This window comes from Phascolarctos cinereus, unplaced genomic scaffold, assembly GCF_003287225.1.
Source record: "Phascolarctos cinereus isolate Bilbo 61053 unplaced genomic scaffold, phaCin_HiC Scaffold_726;HRSCAF=1367, whole genome shotgun sequence".
NCBI classification, from domain to species: Eukaryota; Metazoa; Chordata; class Mammalia; order Diprotodontia; family Phascolarctidae; genus Phascolarctos; species Phascolarctos cinereus.
In genome coordinates, this window is record NW_027556098.1 from 36,065,434 (window position 1) to 36,086,257 (window position 20,824).

Here is a 20,824-nt window from a genome sequence, read left to right on the forward strand (position 1 = left end):
ACACAAGGTATAAATCAGTGTTAATTATTTTTATAAACACGATATGAATAAACTAATTCTTCAGTGGATTATTCATACTGCTCACTGTAGAAACACACTGAAATCACCAAAACAGGAAGCCTTCCATATTGCGTGGTTTCAATAGGCTCAATTTTTGAGTGTGATTGGTGGCCTGATATTTCATTTTCTATTTAAATATGTCTTGGGTAAGGAGAAGTGTTATATCCTTCCTGACTAGGTAAGCAAAAACTAGGAGTTCTCCAAGGACAACGTGCAGCAGGAGATCCTGAGGTCCCAAAGGCCCTTTTGAGCAGCTGCATTAGTAACTGAGCTTGAAGAACAATCAAAGGGTGGTTTGTGGGCTGCCCGAGATCCTGCCCAGATGGAGGACGGGGGAGTCAAAAGGAAGGACAACAGTTTCACAACACTGTCCTAAAAGGAGAAATGATCTTAACTAGCCTCGACACTGTGGCAGTCAAACAAGTCCTGGCTCGGATGCTCGATCCCTGTGTGGCCTTGGACAAGTGGACCTCTTTCAGTCCCAGCTACGTTAAGGGTAAAATGAGACGGCTGGACCATATGCTTCCAGAATCTGGGCCACCCCTAGATCTATCATCCTCATTTTGGCCCTGAAAATAGGCTATAAAAAACATCAGTGAAGAATAACCAGTACAAGTGAAGAGGGTGAGGAAAAGATAGTAAATGGGATCTCACTTCCAAGTCACTATCTTCTAATTCATGAGAGGTTTTATTACAGCAGATATGCAACAATGAGAATTTGATTTATTTATTCCAAACATCACATAAATTAAATACACATTTCCAATGAATATTACAAATATACATGAAGTGAATATTGCAGCATTTCAGTTTGGCTTTACTTATGCAACAAGAATGCCAAACACTGTTATGACAACATGGACCTGTCTTATACTTAATATAAAAGAGAAGGCGCAGATTAATAATTTATATTACACAGATGTAAGAACACATTGTCTATCTTTAAACAGGTAAGAGCATGATTTCATTTCAAGTTTATCTATGTTAAAACTTACTTGTTCAAACCTGCTCATTTAATTATATAAAAAATACAGATCAGATTCTTAATTGGTACAATCATTTCACAACTGCAAAATTAAGGCGCTACCAATACCAACTCCACTAGCATGAAAGCTACATGTGAATATAGTACACAACTTTCCATCTTAGCAAGAACAGTTTTTCCATGTATTTCAGTGTGAAAACTGTGTGGGGGTACGCAGTGAGAGGTATGAAAGTCTGTAACTGATCAGACTGTTAGTAGTATAAAGCTTGACAAACTATTAATGTTATCATGATAGATGGCAAAGGCCCCAAATGGCATTTTTAAAAATGGTCCCTGAAAAGCAAAAAGTTAGAGTCTATTCATGTTAAAAGCTGATTTTCATTTTTTCTTTCTAAAGGCTTATATTTGCCAATCCAGCCTCATTAACTGGGCAACATATTCAGGGCAGAATCTTGGTCCAAATTCCCTTACCTAGAAGTTTCCATACTCTCTGTCCTTGCGTGCACACCTCTGATATTTAATCCTTCATGCAATCAAAGGCTTTTCTTCTACTTCATGATGGAGACAAGTGGCTACTTCATTGAGATGTCATACACAAATTGCATAGTTGGGGTGGTTGCAGTCACAAGGCCTACCTACATATCACACTTTTACTTACTTGCCAAGGGTAGATGTCTTCCATGAGCTGAATCCAGATACACATATCTTGGCATGAATTATGATCCCCAACTTTGCCAGAGTGGAGCTGTGGCACTTCTACGTGACTATCTCATGCCAAAATATTATTTTATAAAATGCAGAACATATACTAAAGGCAGAACTGTTACTGAAAGGCTATTCTATGGGTTGGTCAGACTTGGGACAACACTTCTTAGCATTTAAACTTTTTCGAGTACTTCAGTTGGTCCTTTCCTAAGAGTTTAGATGCAAACTGCTTAGGATTAAATATTTAGCACCAGTGAGAAAAGGAGGTGAGAATCAGTAACATTTCAGGGTTCAGTGTTTTCTACCTGTATGGATGGCTCAATATAAGAAATGCTCCCACTTTACCTACTCATGACTGTGTCTCTGAATTAGGTTTTAATAGGCAACAGGAAAATAACTTATCCAAAATACTGTTATGCCATTTAGTGGGAAATGATTCTCGGTACAGAATGCCCAGAGAATCACCAGTTGCCATTGCCAATCTGTGACTCCTGTGCTGTTTCAGGGGAGAAGAGACTCCCATCTAGGAAAAAACAATGCCATGAGCACTGCAGAAATAGATATTACCCGTAATTTTCTGTTTCAAACTTCCTAGATTGCCTTTTCTTTTTTATTATTTCCAGTCACAATTCCTCTTTCTAGAAAGTTATTATTCAAATTTGTTTAGGTTATAACTTTATTTGATGGATAAAGTATACAACTTTTGGGTATAAATGTTGAATTGGTAGAAATTAGTCTAGCTTGAGTGATTAGAAAAGACAACAGAAAAAAGATTAGAAGAGTTAGAAACACAGAACTACTTCAATAGGGAAAATTTAAAATATTACAGTAAACTCTCTGTTATCTGCCAATTTTAAAGAACAGTGAACTCTGACTGATAGCTACTACTATGGTAGTTACAATGTATATATTACTAAATTCCAATGACTTTTAATATAATAACACCAAAACTTGATTCAGATATTCCTTACAAGAACTTTTCAAAATTGAAACCTTTCACATATATTTAATCACCTGTTCATGAAGGGTCATTACAAAACAAACTGCTTCTAGTACTTATTAATCCTAAAAATGGGTAAACATTGGCCCATTTTTTATACAGTAAAAGAATCTTACCTTGGGGCTGCTGACACAGGTCTCAACATTCCATCTTTTCATTATTTACAACTGCCAAAAAGTCTAACTTCTGCTCTGGGAAAGAAAATTGTGGGTATCTCATTTTGAAGTAAAAGTGTTTCTACTTTGATGTAGAAATATCCTCATCTTGTGAACTTTCATACTATTGCAGCTAGTGACCATTTTTACCTTGTATTTTTGCAACCTTAGATATAAACAGGCTCATTTGGCTAGGGAGAGAACATCGGGAGAACTGGAAGGAGTCGAAGGAGTCTCAGGAGTCATCGAATGCAGCTCGCCTTACTTTACCGATGAAGACCCTGAGGCACAACAAGGTAACAACCCAAGCACTGATGGGGGTGGGATCTGACCCTGGTCCTTCCTGATTCCAAATGCAGAGATCTTCTGCTATGACCATACTGTCAGTTCCAGTTTAAAGGATGTTAAATAACAGAGAGCTTAGCTGTACTCAAGGAGCAAAAATTACTCTTAAGAATTGGTATTACTATTATTAAACTTAGTACAAGTTAAAAATACTCATTAAAAAGAAAGAAAAAGCAGAAGTTGTTAAGCTGATATAACTAAAATGATACTGTTCAAGAACATTCACTTCAAAATGGAAATCAGAAGGCCCTGGCTTTGAAAAACAGGTTATATTAATTTTCAAGGAATCCTTAGAAATTGTTAGGTCTCTAATCTTAGTTAATAAAAAAGATTTGATTGGCTATTAATTCTGAGATTTTCCCAAACTACTTTTAACGCTCCCAAGTTTTGGACAGAATTTCAATGAACTGAAGTTTGGGTGTTTGTTTGTTTTTTTTCCCATTCATTTTTAACTTGAAGGTTTCCTTCAAAGAATTATTGTGGCAAATATAAATCTGGCTTTCTGGTAAGTTACGTCTTCTGTCATCCAGGTGCACTTCAAGTACCCAGGTGCTGCCAAATATTGGACAAGGTATTTTGCAACAGCACTAAAATTATGAACTTTTAAGAGGGTCCTAAGATCTTTACCTATTTCCTTTGGTAGCAAAAATACGTGTGTTGCTCTGATGTGCAGCAGCATTGTTGTATAGCATGTACTAACTTTTCAAGAAGGGAAGGAAGACAGAAATTAATATATTTGGCAAGACTCAAACAGAAATAAATGAAAGGAAGAAAGAAAAGAAAAAAGCAACAATAATGATGCTAACTCACCTATAAAAGTCTTTGAGAATTGTGAGCTGCATTTCAACAGTGCAGAGGACACTATGACATCTTATAAAGTTAGTACAAAGAGCACTGATACAGGTAACCCTTTTATTACTCTGACCATAGAAACTTAATTTTCAGAAAGGCTACCGGAGTTGTTATGCCACTGGTGATTAATTATATGCCTAAAATTTTAATAATATTCACAAGTATATGGAGTTAAGATAGGAAATATTTTCCATAAGGAAAAAGATACAGAATATTCAGTGCATACTATCAATTTTCATGAACCAGTTATAATAAAAGCTTTCTGGAACATCACACACTTGTTTTTTTGTTTTTGTCAGAAGACCAAAGACTTCAATGCCCCAAAAAGCTGAATACTGTTACAGTTGTTAAATGTTTTTATTGATGCAATATTTTAGAACTGATTTGGGCAAACTGATTTTAAACTACATCTGTACTGAGATAAGAAATTCAAAATAAGCAAGTGAGGCACTTTAAACATTTGATCATGAAATATTTTCAAAATTCCTTTTCTTAGAAGCATAACATGGCACAGGAACCCTCCATGTCTCTTGGAAAGATCAAATTTACCCCACCCCCAACCTTCTGCTGTTAAGTAGTTTTATGTATTGGAAACCCATACAACTTGAACTAAAATAATACTGTCATTTTACTAAATTCCTAATTATCTAATTAACGGACTGACAAACCAGAAACATTTGGTATTACGAAATATATTTTAAAAAACCAAATACCATATACATTGAATGAAGATAACAAAACTTGAAGTGAGATTTGCCTTTCGTTTACATCAAGTCCATGCCTTCTTTTATATTGAGAACATCAATATCATGGACCAAGAATCTGTCCACATGCACCAACTGATATGTAAATCAGAACAGTAACCAGCACAGGTTAAAATAGTTCTTTTAACCAACACTGTTCCAAACATAATACGTATTAGGTTGGCACATACAGGCATACTTCTTTAATAGATAATACCTGTTCTGATCATTGTAGGCTATCTGCTTCTAAAAACAAGAGTTAAGATTTTTAAGCTGGTGTTTTAGGGAAACTTGCGGAATGCTTACACACCCACACCAATCACACACAATCATAAATTTTCCGTGGATCTGAATTGAAACAGAAAACTCTTTCGTAGCAGCCTTTAACATCTTCATGTAGTAGTGGAGGGGTGTCAAACTCAAATCTATTCATGGCTTGCTTTCTGCTTATGAAAATAATGGTGGGCTAGACTAATATTTCACAAAACACACATCATCCATTGAATTAATAACAGGGTTATTTATATTTTTTAAATGTTCAGTGGGCCAGCTCCAGCCTATAGGCTGTATATTTGACATCCCTATAAATGTAGTGAACTACCTTGGTCTTGTTGATTCCTTACTGAATAGCTAGCTTCTGACCAGATGCACTACTTTTAGGGTTTTTCTATTTTCAAAGTACACCTCTTTCAGATGTATTTTGACATTCATTTGATGACAACATGCAAATTACAACACTAGGGACTACTACAGGCTACCAAATACGGCTCTATTTAGTAGCTATCACTTATGTAGACATTACATAGCTTTCATTGGACAAAGCCTTAACTACTCAACTTCACAGACAAGAATATTTCGTAAACACAAAAAAGGGTGGCAACATTGTACATCAGCAATGTGCTCTGGGAAAACTACTTCCATATGAAAATTTAGTTTCCCTCTGGCAAATACACCTAATTTAGCAAGAGATTTTACTGTCAAGGGAGTTCTTTTCCCCTATCAAATTCAAACTGCACATAAGCCACTTGTGGTGTTCCAGTGCTTTGAGCACAGTGTATTGCAGGCTAGAAGCATTTACTATGAAGAGTTTTTCTTAAATTGTTTCCACATCTATGGACTCCATTATAATTGTAGAATTACATTATAGAGGCTCAGGTTCCACCAGGATGGCAGGCACAGTGTTTTCACTTCTGAGTAGGGTTCAAAGTTTAATAAATTGTCCATTTTGTGACCCTATAATTAGTGTGTCTAACACACCAAAATGGATGGCTATTCACCTGTGCTTAACACTTAAAAGCATAAGGGTTTCCAACAATCTTGAGAGAGACAAAAATCTCAGTTTGTCCTCTGTCTGGTTATAAATTAGCCCTTGTCATCTGGGTCTTTTACGTGTTACAAATATTAATACACGCCTGATGGCAATTAGACGATCTTTAAGGGATGTCATACCCAGTATAGCAAGCTGAGCCCGGTTTTCTAATGGCAACACAGCCAGGAGCCACCAATACCATGCTGGACCACTAGGATTACTCTGAAGAAAAAATAAAGACAAAGAAACAAAAATTACTATTTCGAGGAGAATGCTGGTTTCACCCCCACTATATTCCCTTCAAACTAGCTTCCTGTTTATCATGAAGCCTCTGTTATAAGCCAAGTTCACATTTCACCCTATCTTCAAGATGCATGGTTTACTTTTAGACAATCACTTACCCACAGATGTTGGATGCTACACAGCGAATCAGTCAGTCAATAAACACTTATTAAGTTCCTACTATGTGCCAGTCATTGGGCTAAGTGTCAGAGATACAAAGAAAGGAAAAAGACAGTTCCTGCTCTCAAGAGTTCAGTCTAATATGGAAGAAAATATGTAAATAATCATGTACAAATAAGATATATACTGGATAAAATTGAAACAACCAATGTAGGGAAGGCCTAAGTATTAACAGAGATTGACAAAGGCTTCCTGTAGATGGTGGGATTTTAGCTGGGATTTTAAAGGAAGCCAAGAGGATAAGATGAGGAGAGAGAGTACTCCAGGCATTTGGTACAGCCAGTGAAAATGCTGAGAGTTTTTTCTTCAAAAAACTGGCAAGGAGGTCAGCTTCACCAGATCACTGAGTCAGTGTATGTGTATATATTTTTTTAAAGCAATTTCTTCTAAGAGAAAATATATCAATCAGCTGGCTCTAGAGCTCATTTTATCCTATTTACTAAGATTACTAAGATTTCTTCTAGGAAAACTGCCCTGGTATCTTACATCCAGAAACAGAAATAAAAAAGAATACATTGACTACCTCTTGAAAGAGATCCCAAAATGAAAACTCCCCAGATCAGGGAAAAAATATTGCAAGCAGCCAGCAATAAACAATTCAAATACCATGGAGTCACAGTCAGGATCACACAAGAATTAGCAGATTCCATGTTAAAGGAGCAGAGGGCTTGGAAAACATGGCAAAGTATCTAGGATTACAACCAAGAATAACTGACACATCAAAACTGAGTATAATCCCTCAGCAAAGAAAATGGATATTTAATGAAACAGAGGACTTTCCAGCATTCCTGATGAAAAGACCAGAGCTGAACAGAAAATCTGACATTCAAATGAAAGAGTAATCATAAGGACTCAATAAAACTGAACTGTTTTACATTCCTATATGGGAAGAGTATACATGTAACTCCTAAGAACTTTATCATCATTGGAGCAGTTAAGAAAGAGTCTACATAGAAGAGTGATCACCCACTCCAAAAATTTAAGGGATGTATTGGGAGATGGGTGAAGGGAATGATGGAATAGGGGGGATTTTCTCAGATATAAGAGGCTTGCAATGAAGAGTTTTTATAGTGGAGGGGAAAATAGGGGGCAGGGTTAGGGCTGGTAGGTAAAGCTTGAACTTCACTCTCATTAGAATTGGTCCAAAGAGGGAAGAATATATCTATATCTATAGATCTATCTATCTATCTATCTATCTATATCTATACACACACACACACACACACACACACACACACACACACACACACACACACATATATATACACACACACCCCTCAGCTGGGTATAGAAATCTATCTTGTAGTAGTTGTTGTTCAGTGTTGTTCAATGGTATCTGACTCTTCATGACCCCTTTTGGGGCTTTCTTGGCAAAAATACTGGAATTGTTTTTCATCTCCTTCTCCAGTTCATTTTACAAATGAGGAACTTGAGGAAAACAGGGTTGAGTGACTTGCCCAGGGTTACACAGCTAGTAAGTGTCTGAGGCCAAATGAGTCTTCCTGACTCCAGGCCTGGCACTCTATCCACTGTGCCACCTTGCTGCCCATGAGAAATCTCTTGCTCAATAGGGAAATACCAGGGAGTAAGGGGATTCTAAAAGGGGGGGATGTGATACAAATGGGAAGGTATGATAAAAAGGACAGCAGATCAAGGTAAGCAGTGGTCAGAAGCAAGAGAAACTTTTGAACAGGGACAGGGTAAAGAGACAGAAGGCTAAACAGGGAAAAAATAATGGAGGGAAATAAACAGCAATCATAAAATGGAAGTGGACAGAAAAATGTATTAGAAACCAGAATCTAACAAAATGTTGTTTACCAAAAACACACTTGAAATAGAAAGACACACATAGAATTAAAATAAAGGACTGGAGCAGAATCTATTACGAATCTATTAAAGCTGAAGTAAAAAATGCAGGAGTAGCACTCGTGATCTCAGAAAAACCAAAAGCAAAAAGATTTAATTAAAAGAGATAATCAGGGAAACTGCATTTTGCTAAAAGGTACCACAGACAACAATGTAATATCAAAAAATTTTACAGTGAGTTTCTGTGATAAAGGCCACATTTCTCAAATATATAGAGAACTGAGTCAAATTTATAAAAATAAGGGTCATTTCCCAATTGATAAATGGTCAAAGGATATGAACAAGCAGTTTTCAGAAGAAGAAATCAAAGTTATTTATAGTCATATAAAAATGCTCTAAATCACTATTAATAAGACAAATGCAAATTAAAACAACTCTAAGGTACCACTTTATACTTATCAGAAATGATAAATGCTGAAAGGGATAAGGAAAAATAATTACACTAATAAACCATTGGTACAGTTGTGAATTGGTCCAACCGTTCTAGAAAACAATTTGCAACTGTGCCCAAAGGGTTATTTATAAAATTGCACATATTCTTTGACCCAGCAATACCACTGCTAGGTCTGTATCCCAAAGAGATAAAAGAAAAAGGAAAAGGACCTATTTGTACAAACCCCCCCCAATTTTTAGTGGCTCTTTTTGTGGTGGCAAAGTATTAGAAATTAAGGGGATGCTCACCAATTGGGGAATGGCCAAACAAGTTGTGACATATAATTGTGATAGAGTACTAGTGTGATATTAAAAAATTATAAGGGGGTAGTTTCAGAAAAAAAAACCAAAAACATGGCAAGACCTATATGAACTGATATGTAAAGTGAAGTGAGAAGAACCAGGAGATCATTGCACACAGTAAGAGCAATGTTATGATGATGATCAACTGTGAAAGACTTGGCTACTCTAATCAATACAATGATCTGAGATATTCCAAATAAATCATGATGAAAAAATGCTATCTACCTCCAGAAAGAACTGATGAACTCTGAGTACAAATTGAAATATAATTTTCTGCCTTTTTTTTTGATATGGCAAATATGAAAATGTTTTGCATGATTTTACATGTATAATTAATTGATATCAATTTGCTTGCCTTCTCAGTGGGTGGGGGAGGCATGACAGAATTTGTAATTTAAAATTTAAAAAGAAAAGAACATGCAAAATAAATAAATAATTAAACTTTTTAAAGGGTGAAAAAAAGGAAAAATCAATTTGGGTTAATGAACAAATAGATGGAAAGTTTTGGAAATGTTATCTGAACTTAATCATCTTCCTTTCCCAATACTTAGTTGAGATACACCCAGGTGGTAGGAGCTACTACGAATAAACTAGTTCTACAGTTCTAGGCTGAATATTGTGCCGGGCAAACAGAAGGTAATGAGGAGCTGAGCAGGAGCTATGTTTCCCCACCTTGGCTTGGAACCACCAAATCTCAGTTCTCTCACCATATGTGGAAGAAGCTATATTCTATCATAAACATCTCATAAATGTCAAACCCTTAAGAGGCATCACTTAAAGAACCAGTTACATAGGAAGAATTTCCAGAGAATACCGAGGGAAGTCAACACTGACTCATAATAATAGAATGACATTATTACAGAAGGAAAACAAATATTCTAATTTAATAAGAACAGTTACAAGATTTTAGAATCTCATCATTCACTCAACAAATACTTATTTAGAGCCTGTGATATATAAGGTACTGTTATATACAATACACAAAAAGGGATTTGCTCTTTATTGATGATTAGATTTCAATGATATGCTGGTGTAAAGTTTCTTGCCATCAAATCTCTAAATCTTACAGTGCTTATGAGACAAACGAAGCTGTTCCTGTGGTTAACTTAATCAGGATAATCCTTTTAAATAAAAGGAAAGTTCTATATTACTTTCTGCTCCAATAGTAACAGTGTCCAATATAAAAGACACTGTATTAGATGTTTAACCAAACTTTAAAACATGTGACATAGTTGGTTACAATCATAACTAAAGTCAATAGGTTATTTCTGCCAAACACAACAGAACTGTGCAATGGAAAATTTATCTTACCATGTAAACACAGATCATGGCAACAAAAGAATAAAGGAAAGCATACCTGTGGTGCAGATTCCTTGCTTGGCATTGACCCAAAATGATTTAAAATTTGTGCTTTCATGTTCTCCTTAAGAGAAGTGAACCAGGAAACAGCTTGATCATATACAGAATCATGAAGATGGACAAGTTCTTCATAGTCTGGTCCCTCCACCTTATCCATGAACAAGAGAATACATAACTTGATCAATTCATGTGCTAGACTAAAAAACCAATTCACGTACTATGCTAAAAATCTACAAATATATGCAAAATACAGTGAATTAAGTAAGATCTTTAACTCATTCTTAAAACCCACTAAACAGAGATGTCACTAGTACTGGTCTTTCCTAATGACTAATCACATAGATATAGGGAATAAGAATATCACTTGAAATTTGTATAGAATTTTCCAGCTTTTATATTATGTAAAAGAGCTTTCATACATATGATGTCATTTGATCCTCACAACAATATGACGTTGACTGGGCAGGTACTTTTATTCCCATTTAACAAATGAAGAAGCTGAGGCTCAAAAAAGGACAGTCACCTGTCTAGCTAGATAAGTGGCAGAGCCAGAAAATGAAAACCTCAGACTTCTGACTCGTTACTCCGGTCTTACCAGATAACATCCATATTCTGGTTGATGTTAAATTGGAAATGACTTTTAACTTTAGCTTTGAGTTTTTCTGTCTCTCAACCTTTCCTCAAGAAATTAATGACCCAACAGGTCTTACAAGGACTGAAAGAGGTCCCACTTAAAGGAGTAATGCTGGAGTGGAAAGAGAAGCTAGCCTGAAAGTCAGGAGAAAGCTACCAGCTCTGCCACTAATTACACTTCTGGCCTAGGCCATAAAGCCCTCTAAATTTTATTCCAGATTTATAAAATGAATAGGCTGGAGCAGATTATCTACAAGGTTTCTTTGAATTCTTACAATTTCTGATTATATGGAATTTTGTAAATTGAAGAATCCTTCAGTAATGCAATAACCTATCCCCATCTCCTCCCTCCCCCACCCCAATCAATCTGGATATGTATTTTTTTAATTGTAAGAAAAGACCTACTTTTTAAAGACTATGGGTATTTAAATTCAATCTTAATTAAAATTATCTTTTGAGAGAAGTATCTCTGAGAACTGTTGATCTAAAAAGACAGAAGTTGAAGGTCTTCAAACATCTAAGACTGACAGCAGAGGAGATCTGCAAGGCCTGATCTGACTTCTTCCAAACTGAACTATGTTTATATCCACCTAAAGTTCTGATTCATCAACCTCAAAGTTAAAAGTCTGGAGTCAAAAACAGACCAGATGTTGCTACTACTAATTATATAGTATTCTGTGGAAGAAAGTATCCTTGGATGTGATTTTATTAGAATGAGCCACAAATAATTATCATGTATACCTAAAGCCAATTGCAATGTCAAGACCAAAGATTCTGATGGTTAAATTCTATCAGCTGAAAATTTCCAATTGTGGACCAAAGAAATTTAACACCAAACACCAGTTAACAGATATTTAAAAGTGCAGTGCGGAGCTAAAAAGAGAAGTACAACAATTCCATTAAATTTCCAGTATTCTTCAAAACCTTGGAGCATATGTAGAACTCTCAATACCTCAGTGATTGATAGAGGGCAGGTTGTCCTTCAGTTGTTTTAACCATACTCAACTCTTCATGACCTCATCTGCGGTTTTCTTGGCAAAAATACTAGAATGGTTTGCCATTTCCTTTCCAGCCCATTTTACAGATGAAAAACTGAGGCAAACAGGGTTAAGTGACTTGCCCAGGGCCACACAGCTACTAAGTGCCTGAGGCCAGATTTGAACTCAGGAAGATAAGTCTTCCTGATTCCAAGCCCAGTGCTCTACCCACTGTGCCACCTAGCTGCCCCACTCCATAAGGAGCAGATGATCCAAAACTCTTTTAGTATTTGTCACTGGAAATTGTTTTGGTAATAATATTTAAAAACAACTGTATCTGATGTTCAAGGTATTAAGAATACTTCAAACAAAACAAAAAGCTATACCACCTATACTCATCTCACACTGCAAATCTGTAAATGTATACATTCCATAGAGGCAGTGCGCTGTTTTATCTTAAAATACCTCCTCCACTAGCTTCTACTCACCTAGAGTAAACAGAACCAACTGACGTTAGACAAAACAACCCAATGCTTAAATAATTTAATGGAGTATTTAATTAAGTGGTTAATGTCAATAAGGATTTAAAAGGTCTGCAAAACAGTTCATTTATAAAAGGAAAACGGTGTGTGAATCTTTGTTTAGTACACACACCTGTACAGGTTAAATAATACATTACCTTTTTATCTTCAAGGTATTCAATGTTTGCAGTATTATACCCATCTCTCAGACCATGGCTTAAGACCCTGAAGCGACTAATGCCAACTGTATCAACGACTGAACTTCCATCAGGAAAAAATCTGACATCCCTAATTTCCAACATGCATCCAAAATCAGCAAACCTAGAATGATAATTGAGGAAGGGTGGATAGAAAAAAATTCATATCATTTGGAAGTATGGATGATGTCAAGTGATTTTCTGGCCTTTTATGAAGAATTCAATTTGTTATTGAATCTTGAAGAGAACAATTAATTATGTCACTGTAGGACTAGGAGCATATATGCCTCTAGGAAATACATGCCTACTATATATAAGAGCAAAACTTTTACCTGAGATTAGCACTCAAAATGTTTACTAGAAAGTTAAAAGTGAAGAGTAAGAAGACTCAAAGGTGAAATAGTAGAGATTTACCATCAGTTCAAACAAGATAAATGTTTAGAGACAGAAAAGCAGGGCAGGAAAGGCAGTACCTCCATAACACTATTGGTTATTGTCCCTGCCATATATAGTAAGAGAACTTCCCTCTCTGTTCTCCATTTCTTCTCTCAAAGTACTGAATTTAATTAAAATATTTTCATTCTTCTCCCACATGCTACTGGGTTCATGTGGGTCTCCTGGGAGAAGGTGGGGAAAAAGTAAAAGAGTCCTCCACAGTGCATACTTCAACCATACTCTAAACATCTAGCCCTTTCCTTTTTTTCTCCAATGCCACATACAAATATACCTACCTGTTGCTCGGCTCCCCCAAACCAAATAACCTCTTGTCATCACCACTGGTGGTTTCTTCTTCTTCTTCTTCTGGTACCAGTCAGACTACCTCAGTTGTGATGCTTAGCAAAGAAGAGACAGGCAGCAGGAGATTCTATTTCAATTCCTACTGTCTCTACCATAATCCTCTGATTATATACAATGTTTGATCTGAGGAAGATGTCTAGGCTTTGGTTGTTTTTTTTTTTAAACTAAATGGCACCTTATTAGATAAAAGCATTCTTTCAGAAAGAATATTCTTGTGATGCAAAGTTCTGTGATCTCCTTGCACAGGGGACAATATAGAGTCTCAGCACAGTATTTTACTACTCTGACCTGCTTCTAAGTAATCATCCACTCTTGTAATTACCCCAGGAAGTTTGCTTGGCAACTGGTAACAGAAACCAGCATATAATTTTACAACTAGATGTGACCTTAGTTATGGAGTTTGGTGACCAAATTTTACATAGGGAAACTCAAGCCAAAGAAGTAAAAGTGACTTACTCGGGATCATACAACTAATTAACTGCAGAGCCAGACAGTAGGAGATTGTGTCTCAGCTTTTATTAGATCAGAGTCTGCTGACCACACACACTAAGCAAGACGTTCACGTTTCTTAAATGAAATGTAACCAGATGAAAGCATTGTTCCACTAACAGAATGAATACATTTGGGATTACTCAGCTTCATGATTCCCTTACAAATAAGGGCAAAAAAAAATCTGTTCAAGTAATCTTTTGGGGTCTCATTTAATTTATCCTGTGTATATCTTATTTGTAAACAGCTGTTTACATGTTGTCTTCCCCATTAGACTGGGAGCTTTTTGAAAGCAAGGACTATCTTTTGCCTTTCTTTATATCCAAGTGCTTAGCACAATGCTTGGCACATCGTTGTTCAGCTGTTTCAGTCTATTCCAACTGTGTGTGACCCCATTTAAGGTTTTCTTGACAAAGATACTGGAGTGGTTTGCCATGTCCTTTTCCAGCTCATTTTACAGATGAGGAAACTGAGGCAAACAGGATAAAGTGACTTGCCCAAGGTCACACAGCTAGTAAGTGTCTCTGAAGTTGGAGTTGAACTCAGTTCTTCCTGACTTCAAGCCTGGTACTCTATCTACTACACCACCAAGCTTCCCTTGGCACATAGCAGAGCTTAATAAATGCTTGTTGACTTAATTAAACTTATCATGCTGTGGAGGTCACCCTGGATTCTCAAGGGTCATTCTAGTAGACGTTAAACTCTGTTAAGTCCTACTGAACAAGAAAAGCCAAGGACAGGCCTGGTTAAGGATTGCATATATGTTCAAAAATCAGCCTAAGTTTAGTGACACTTATCACACCAAATTAGCCAGAGATGATGAGTTTTTGGCCAGAATACTTTTCAAAGACCACCTACTAAGTTACAGAGGCACTGTGATCTGCATCAATGGAAAAAGCACTCACACTGATAAAATTACAGATCCTTGAAATAAGTGAATGGGTAACTCTTTCACCATTTCCCAATTTCTTCTAATTCTTTGATTGCTGGGCATTAGCTAAAGAAAGTTAGTATTTAAAGGCTGGTATGTGGTTGAATGACATTGCTCCAATCTGTTCCAGAAGTTTAGGGACTTTGGAAGTTTTTCCACAAGTCTGGCAGGGAAATAGGTAAAATTATAGGCTTTATTATACTGAGGCTAAGTTGAGGTGCTACAATAGGGGTAGCTGTATGAGCAACAGAGAGCGTGATGAGGCTGATGTAAGAGGCACACCTAAGGCTCAAAGTGAAATAATGAAGAATGGGAATTTGGGGGTAGGGGAACCAAAGCCTTCAGGCAGCTGAAGGAGGAAGAGGAAGGAGAATAGCAACAGTTCTGTTAAGAGGCTGACCTTGGATTTAGCTGGCCCAGCATTACGAGCTTTCCATCATTCTTTCTACTCAATCATCAAATGGCTATGGTCTCATCTCCTCCACACTAAATCAGCCTTGACAAGAGGCATGAGATTTATAGGAAGGGAGGTGGGTAAGCTAAGTAAGATTTATTTCTAGCTTCTGATGTCACAGGCAGAAGGATGTTAAGGATTGACTAGTGGAAGTCTCAACTACGGAAGCATGGAGCATGTACAAATTTCTAAAATGGAGTATGGAATTTCTCAAAAAGAAATAGGTATAGGCAAGAGGAGCAGACTTGTTCAGAATGGTCTGTCACAAATGCTCAGAAAAATCTCCCTAAACAGAGGTTATTGGTTTGTTGCTGTTGTCTTAACAACAAAGGCATAGTATAGTATGACACACATAGGATTTATAGTGTACATGAATTAAAAGTAACTTAAGAGATGAACTCTTTTATAGTTCATTTTTATTTTTCCTCAGAACTGAAGTAGTGGTTGGGATTATTAATGCACTCAACTTGCCAAATTATTACTGCCAAGATCTGCCAGGAAGCACTGAAATGTCTAAACCTTCTACGGAAATTTTAAGAGAATATAATTACCATCATCATTATTATCATTATTTTTTTTTCTTTGGGAGTCTGAGAGTTTGGGAGAGGCAATATAAGGTTTTAACAGAAATTTAAGAGAACAACAAAAAAGTAGATACTGGCACATAATTTGACATTCATAAAACACACTAGAAAGCATTACAGTGTAATCAATTCATGCATTAATGGTATTAATTTAATGGGAATAATTATTTAAAATCTGCTTCTGGTATGTATAATGAAAATATTTTCCTTTGCATTTTTGCTGAAGATAAGTAAAATACTCTGGAGAACAGGTACCAATCCCTTTAGCACATATATGTATGTACATATAAACACAAGTGTGCATGTTGGTATCTATTGCTCTACATGCATTTTATATATAGCTACAATTATACACACACGTACATATATGTTTGGAGAGTAGTGTGTATATATATATATACACATATGCATAACTCTGTAAAAATCAACACTGCTAGTCACTGATCACATCTCTCTTCATTTGTCATGGCAGCATTGGTTCCTCTCATTTGATCTTATTACATAAACAGCTCCCTTTGGACGCTGACCCAACATCAGCAGCCTATGCATCTTGAATGGAACTCTTCCTTCCCATGCACAGCTTCTAGTTCTCTCTGGGTTTCATCTTCCATAGTCAGGTTAATCTACTTGTCAATACATCTAAAGAGTTGGCAGAAAAAGTCTGTGAACATCTGTTCTTTTTCTTGTTCTTGAACAAAGTTTCCTCCTTTATTATAGTCTCCACTAGGTGAATCTGAGCTTGTAAATACACATCTGGGGGACAGTCTTGATTGTTTGCCAGCTCTTTTTTCCAGCTAAGTCGCAGAGATCCTTTCTAGATCTTGACTGACTGGAATGATGCTGAGTCTTCATCAGGCTTGTAATCTGTGCATTCTACTTACTTCAGCCTACAATGTTACATTGATAGGAAAATTTCAACTGTCTTCCAAACATTAGGATTTTTATGTACATTTTTTAAAGCTCCTAAATCTGGTTTGGGCAAAGTTTCAATTTTAATGGAGAATTCATATTTCATACAGTCATTCATCACAATTGTTCAACAGCAGGGATATGCATTCCAGGCTTTTTCATGAACTGCCAAAGAATCTTGAGTAAATTTTGTTTGTATACTGTCTCTTCTCTCCATCCTTTTCATAGGGTTATGCATTAAGATTTCAATCCTTCTCTACCTCCTGTTTCATTCTAACTAGCTTCTGGCAGAGTAAAGTTGTCCGCCCTGATATTCTTGAACTGACCATAGTAAAGCCAAACAGAATTCCTTAATTAGCATCATTATAGACAAACTGTACATACAAGGTATTAAATATGCATATTTCTTTTAAGAAAATAAGCTAAAATGTTTTTGTGTGTGTATGTATGTACTTTCAATAATTTTTTAATGAAATTAATGCCTGTGGGTCAGTGAACTATATAAAAATAGTATTTCATCCCTTTGCTCAATCAATTTGACCAAACTCAAGTGTCAGACTACATGCCAACATGAAAAAGGGCTGGTTTCAATTTTAGACTGGCGATATAGTACAGAAATCAATTTCAGATTAATACAGTCCACTTAAAAGATCCTATTTTCACAGATTTGGGACAAGCGAAAAGTCAACATGCTCCACTCCCTCATTTTATGGAAGAGGAGAGTAAGGCCCAGAAGGCTAAGTGAGTTGCACAAGGTCACATATGGGCAGTAAACAGCAGAGTTTGGGTTCAAACTTAGGTCCTGTGCCCTCCAAATTCAGTGTTATTCCCAGTGCTACCCTAGGCCAACTTAAAAGTCATGACATTTTCTTGAAATAACTTTAGTCCCACTGTGTTAAAAGTGTGTTTATAATGTATACAAACATACATACATGGGTTTTTTCCCCTCCATTCTGCATCTATCCATGAACATTTGTGGGAATATCTAAGCAACTTGTACAAAATGGTGATAACATAGAGTGTAGATGATGGGGGTGAGGGTGGGAAGCAACAAAGAAAATGTGAACCTAAGACATCCTCTACTAGACCCCAGCCCAAAGCTCATCACCCTGATGTCTCTCATGTAATGCATATACTGGAAGCACCCACCCCTGTGGCCCCCCTCTCTGATTGGGTAGCTACTCCCACACGCTCCATTTGAGGAGGGTGCCCAGGCCAGCCATGTCTCCTTCCTCTTCAGGTTTCTTTCAGCACTTTCTCCACTATGCCTGACATGAGGCACTGCCCTGTTCCCCAACTTTTTAGCTTCCATTAATGTGTTATCTTTCCCTATTAGAATGTAAGGTTCTTAAGGGCAAGGACTATCTTTCTATTAGTATTTCTATTCCCAGCACCTAGCACAGTGCTGGGCATGCAGTAAACTATGCTAGTAGACTGATAAGAGCACAAAGATTCAGGAGATAAGCAATATAATGCAGTACAGACTTTGTAACTTAATCATCAGTGTGGCTTTGGGGAATCACTTAATCTTTGTGGCTTAAATTTCCTCATTTATAAAATTTGTGAGCTAGACCTAGGACTTCTTAAACTATGAGTTGTGACTGAAAAATCTGGCAACAATGATAGGTTTCTAAATGCATAATGACCAAAAATTAATCTGAGGTGTTTCTGGCAGCGCTTGCCCATGTCGCATTGCACACCTTCACTGAAGCCTTGGTTCTGAACACAAAGCACACACACTTTGCACTGTGCATGCCCTCAGGCCACACAACACCAACAAATGCTGCCAAGAGGCCCTGAGCTAGACAAGACATGTTTATGATCACTTCTAGGCTTAACATTTTAATACCATTAACTCTAAGCAATCCTTATTTCTGCTAACTATAGACTAAGAAAATTTCCTAGGTTTCACTTAGTAAGAAATCTGGACATCTTGTTCATATAAAACATTATATGTGATCAGAAGAATCTGGTAGACACAACAGAAACTAAAGCTGAATCTCCAGCTATCTGGATCTTCTTTGGTAGCTATCACAGTTGATGTAGTCTAACTAGTCCTAGAAGAAACTAAAAAACTCGTAGTGGTGGTGACAGGAGCCTTCTTGGTTTGGAGGAGCTAAGCAAGACATGGGTATATTTGTGTGGTGGCACTGTAGAAAGAAGGGATAGGGCTATTGGTATTGAGTATGACTGACGTACAGCATTTCACCATGGAAGACCCTTTCACTTTCTTCCTGACTTCCGAGAGACCCGAGGAGGGGAAGGAGAAGGTAGTCAGTTGCCTAAGAGATTCCATAGTGTGACTCACTTCGTGGAACAAGAAAAAACAGGAGCTTTAGAGTCTCTGAGGAAGGTTATTAGTGACCATGTCTATATTAGGGAATTCAAATGGAATCCAGTTACTAACTGCCACCATCTTTTCTTGGCCGCTCTCTCAAGAAAGCCTTTAAGGGAAGATTCTATCAAAAATAAATACCTGTAGGAGGATGTGAAGGGAAAGCGACACAAAGCCCCTTAGTGGTCCCATCTGGTAAATTATGACAGGGAGGCATGGAGTGGCTGAGGCAAGTGCCTACCAGAGAGTAAAACCTTCTCATTTATGAGATGGCACAGTCCAACCAGCTAAGAGGATAAGCAAGTATAGTGCTAGGCCCTGAGATACACACACCAAAGGGAGAAATACCTGACCTACGAGGAGCTAGTACTTAATGGGCTCACACACCTGTGAGCAGCTGATATTTAATGGGTCAGCAGAGGCCCCTTAAGGCAGGAAGGTGGGATTAGGAGTACTGACCAAGGGCAGCTGCTGCCATGCCCTTGATTAATTTACTGCTTCCAGAGCCAGAGAAGAATCAGAAAGGAAAGTGTACCTACTGGTCAGGACAGACAGCAGGCCTAGTGTTCTGGTTATTGGCTAGACAGGATGTGCACAGAGCTGAAAGGGGCTTCAGAGGTCATCTCATGCAACCCCCCTCATTTTACAGATGAGAAAACAATTCCAGAGAGGTTTGGTAATTTGTCAAGTTATATTGGGAGATGGGGGCAAAGGCAGTAGATGAACCTGGGTCTTCTGCTCCAAAGGTAATGCTCTTTCCGTTATACATCAATCACTAAGGTCATTTCCAGTTCTAACAGTCTAGGAGTCTATGACTTCTTGGCCAATCTATTGGGGAGGGGGGAACAATTTATTGTTTTTGTTTTGTTTGTTTGTTTTTGGTTAGGCAATGGGGTTAAGTGACATGCCCAAGGTAACTCAGCTAGTGTTATGTGTCTGAGGCTGGATTTGAACTCAGGTCCTCCTGAATCCAGGGCCATTACTCTATCCACTGTGCCACCTAGCTGCCTCGGGAAGAACAATTTAAAAGTAACATCAATTCATAAAAGCAAAATCTCCTGTCTAATGTCATTGGTTACTTTAGATGTCATTGGGCCTTGTGGCAACAGAATGATGCCTTTGTACTTTATAAAACAAGTCTGATAAATTATATTAAATTTTAATTTTATCTCGGGGAGGTTAAATTAATCCTTCAGTACCAAAGCAAACATTCTAAGAGACAAAAATTCCTTCTGACATAAATATGTCTCTAAATGACAAATCCTAAAATTGAAAATAAGTCCTAGTGATTTAATAAACATATGACTATTTTTGGCTATTAGGTATATCAAACACAATTAATCTATCCCACAATTCGTACTCCTATATCTACTCAGATTTTTTTTTATCAGTTTTATTCCTCTCTCTCTTAATAATATGC

The 20,824-nt window shown here is 37.0% G+C and overlaps 1 protein-coding gene and 1 pseudogene across 2 annotated transcripts in view; both read right to left on the bottom strand.

Annotated features, from left to right (window-relative positions):
* Positions 1 to 763: 763 nt before the first annotated feature.
* The window catches only part of LONRF2 (LON peptidase N-terminal domain and ring finger 2), an 89,399-nt gene continuing 69,338 nt past the window's right edge, over positions 764 to 20,824 (bottom strand). For both annotated transcript variants that reach the window (XM_078146380.1, XM_020992856.2), the window contains 3 exons: positions 12,866 to 13,028; positions 10,575 to 10,724; positions 764 to 6,376 (listed from right to left, as the gene is read on the bottom strand). In XM_078146380.1, the coding sequence (XP_078002506.1) occupies positions 6,218 to 6,376; positions 10,575 to 10,724; positions 12,866 to 13,028 (472 nt within the window). In that variant the 3' untranslated portion in view covers positions 764 to 6,217. The remainder of the gene's footprint in view (positions 6,377 to 10,574; positions 10,725 to 12,865; positions 13,029 to 20,824) is intronic.
* On the bottom strand, positions 15,976 to 18,457 carry LOC110212772 (phosphatidylinositol transfer protein beta isoform pseudogene; annotated as a pseudogene).